General features: G+C 33.4%; 1 protein-coding gene across 1 annotated transcript in view; it reads left to right on the top strand.

Moving 5' to 3' along the window:
* LOC104699414 overlaps positions 1 to 1504 on the top strand; it is a 4346-nt gene extending 2842 nt beyond the window's left edge. Inside the window, exons 6-7 of the mRNA XM_010414721.1 lie at positions 704 to 853; positions 951 to 1504. Of these exons, the coding sequence (XP_010413023.1) occupies positions 704 to 853; positions 951 to 1394 (594 nt within the window). The 3' untranslated portion in view covers positions 1395 to 1504. The remainder of the gene's footprint in view (positions 1 to 703; positions 854 to 950) is intronic.

Consider the following 1903-nt stretch of genomic DNA (forward strand, 5'->3'; position numbering starts at 1 on the left):
TGTGTGTTTTTTTTTTTTTTTTTGCAGTAATACAGATTAAAAAAATGATTAAGTTTTCTTAGTAACACAGAACTTAGTTCGTAAAAACCTTTCATCAACTGTATTCTATATATATAATAAGTATTCTTAATAACACTGACTTTAATATGCAAAAAAAGTTATAAGCTTCCAATTTATTTTCCAACTATGTTAGAAATAGAAAAATAAGATGCAAAATCAACCCATACTTGAATTTGAATTATTCGTCTTTATTAGAATCCAAAATATAAAAGAAATTTACTCAGTATTTAAAGTAAAAACGACATAATAAAATCTTACTGTTGGTTTTTAAGGTTTTTGTTTCTCTGAAGACACATGTTTTGGTAGATAATATGATAATGATATCATATATGTACACATAAACTTTCTTATAAGCAAAATGCATCACGTACGTAGTTGAATTATTTTAATAAAAAGTACCAACAGTTAAATTTATTATTTGAAAAGAAAACAGAATTGCTCGGCTTACTTTTTGTTATTGGTTGTTGTTGTGAAAAACAACATATTGGACGTTTTAACATGTTGTTGGTTTACGTAAATCCTCTTATGATAGAAATTTAAAACGTCTAATATGTTATTTTTCACATAGAAACATATATCTACAATAACATGGTTTTGGATGATTTTTTTTTTGCATTCTAACAGTAGTATTGATATTTCACAGAGTGACACATACAATACAACCGGAGGCTATAACCTTCACGATCCTGGGTTTGTTCAAACCAGCAGCGAGGTTGTCCTAGGAGGTGCTATTTCTCCTTTATCTAGCATCGGGGGTCGCCGCCAGTTTGAGATAACTATTCTGGTTTGGAAGGTTGGTTTTTCTTTACCTTTTATGTATTTTATAAATTAAAATTCTATTATTATATTATCAGCATTTTTTTAATAATAGAAAATATAAACATTTCCAGGATCCCCGAAGTGGAAACTGGTGGCTGCGTGTAGGCACCGACTTGGCAGGATACTGGCCTAGGGAACTTTTCACCACTTTAGGCGATCATGCAGGGAAAATCGATTGGGGTGGAGAAATCATTGACTCAGAGAGCTTCGGACGACACACGAAGACGCAGATGGGCTCAGGGCGTTTCCCCCAAGAAGGGTTTGGAAACGCGAGCTATTTCAGGAACATACAAGTGGTTGATCACACTTGCAATTTCCAGCCGACCCCTGAGTTGTTTACACATGCAGATACTCCTTATTACGACATCAAGAACTTGCATAGAGATGAGTTGGGAACTCATTTCTTTTTTGGCGGACCAGGATTTGGCCATAGGCATTCAGGGGTCGTATCTCTTAGTTTGAGTCAGTTTTTTCTTTATTTATGTTTTAGTTTTTTCATTATCATTATCATTTAGTTTCTTTTCTTATTTATGTTTGTTCGGTTAAGGCTTTTGTGTAAAAACACTGTTTATACTTATGAACATATTGTAATACAATATCTTATATAACATTTCTGATCTAGTTAGATGAATGGTAGCACAGGTTATTTGTGACTGATCACCCCGAAGAACACTGATTCGATGATGATGATGATGATGGGCGAAGGTTATGATGATCGATAGAGAGAAATAGAGTAAAGAAGATGAATATGGTTTTTGATTCCTTGTATTACCAAAGTGTGCACTAAATAGGTCGTTGTTGCTTCTTCCTATTTAAAATACACCCTCTTTTAATACAACCCTGAATAAATGATTGCAATAGCCTAGATCTCCATTTGTGCTTCATGTGGAACATCAAACTAGCAAAAGTAAGATGCCTCAGGCATTTAACTAGCAACTCCTTTCTGTATCCCTTGGATTCACCAAACTCAATAATACACTTCCATTGAAGCTTGGTAAACAGGTTACATATTTTCTAATCATCA

This window comes from Camelina sativa, chromosome 6, assembly GCF_000633955.1.
Source record: "Camelina sativa cultivar DH55 chromosome 6, Cs, whole genome shotgun sequence".
Classification (NCBI taxonomy): Eukaryota; Viridiplantae; Streptophyta; class Magnoliopsida; order Brassicales; family Brassicaceae; genus Camelina; species Camelina sativa.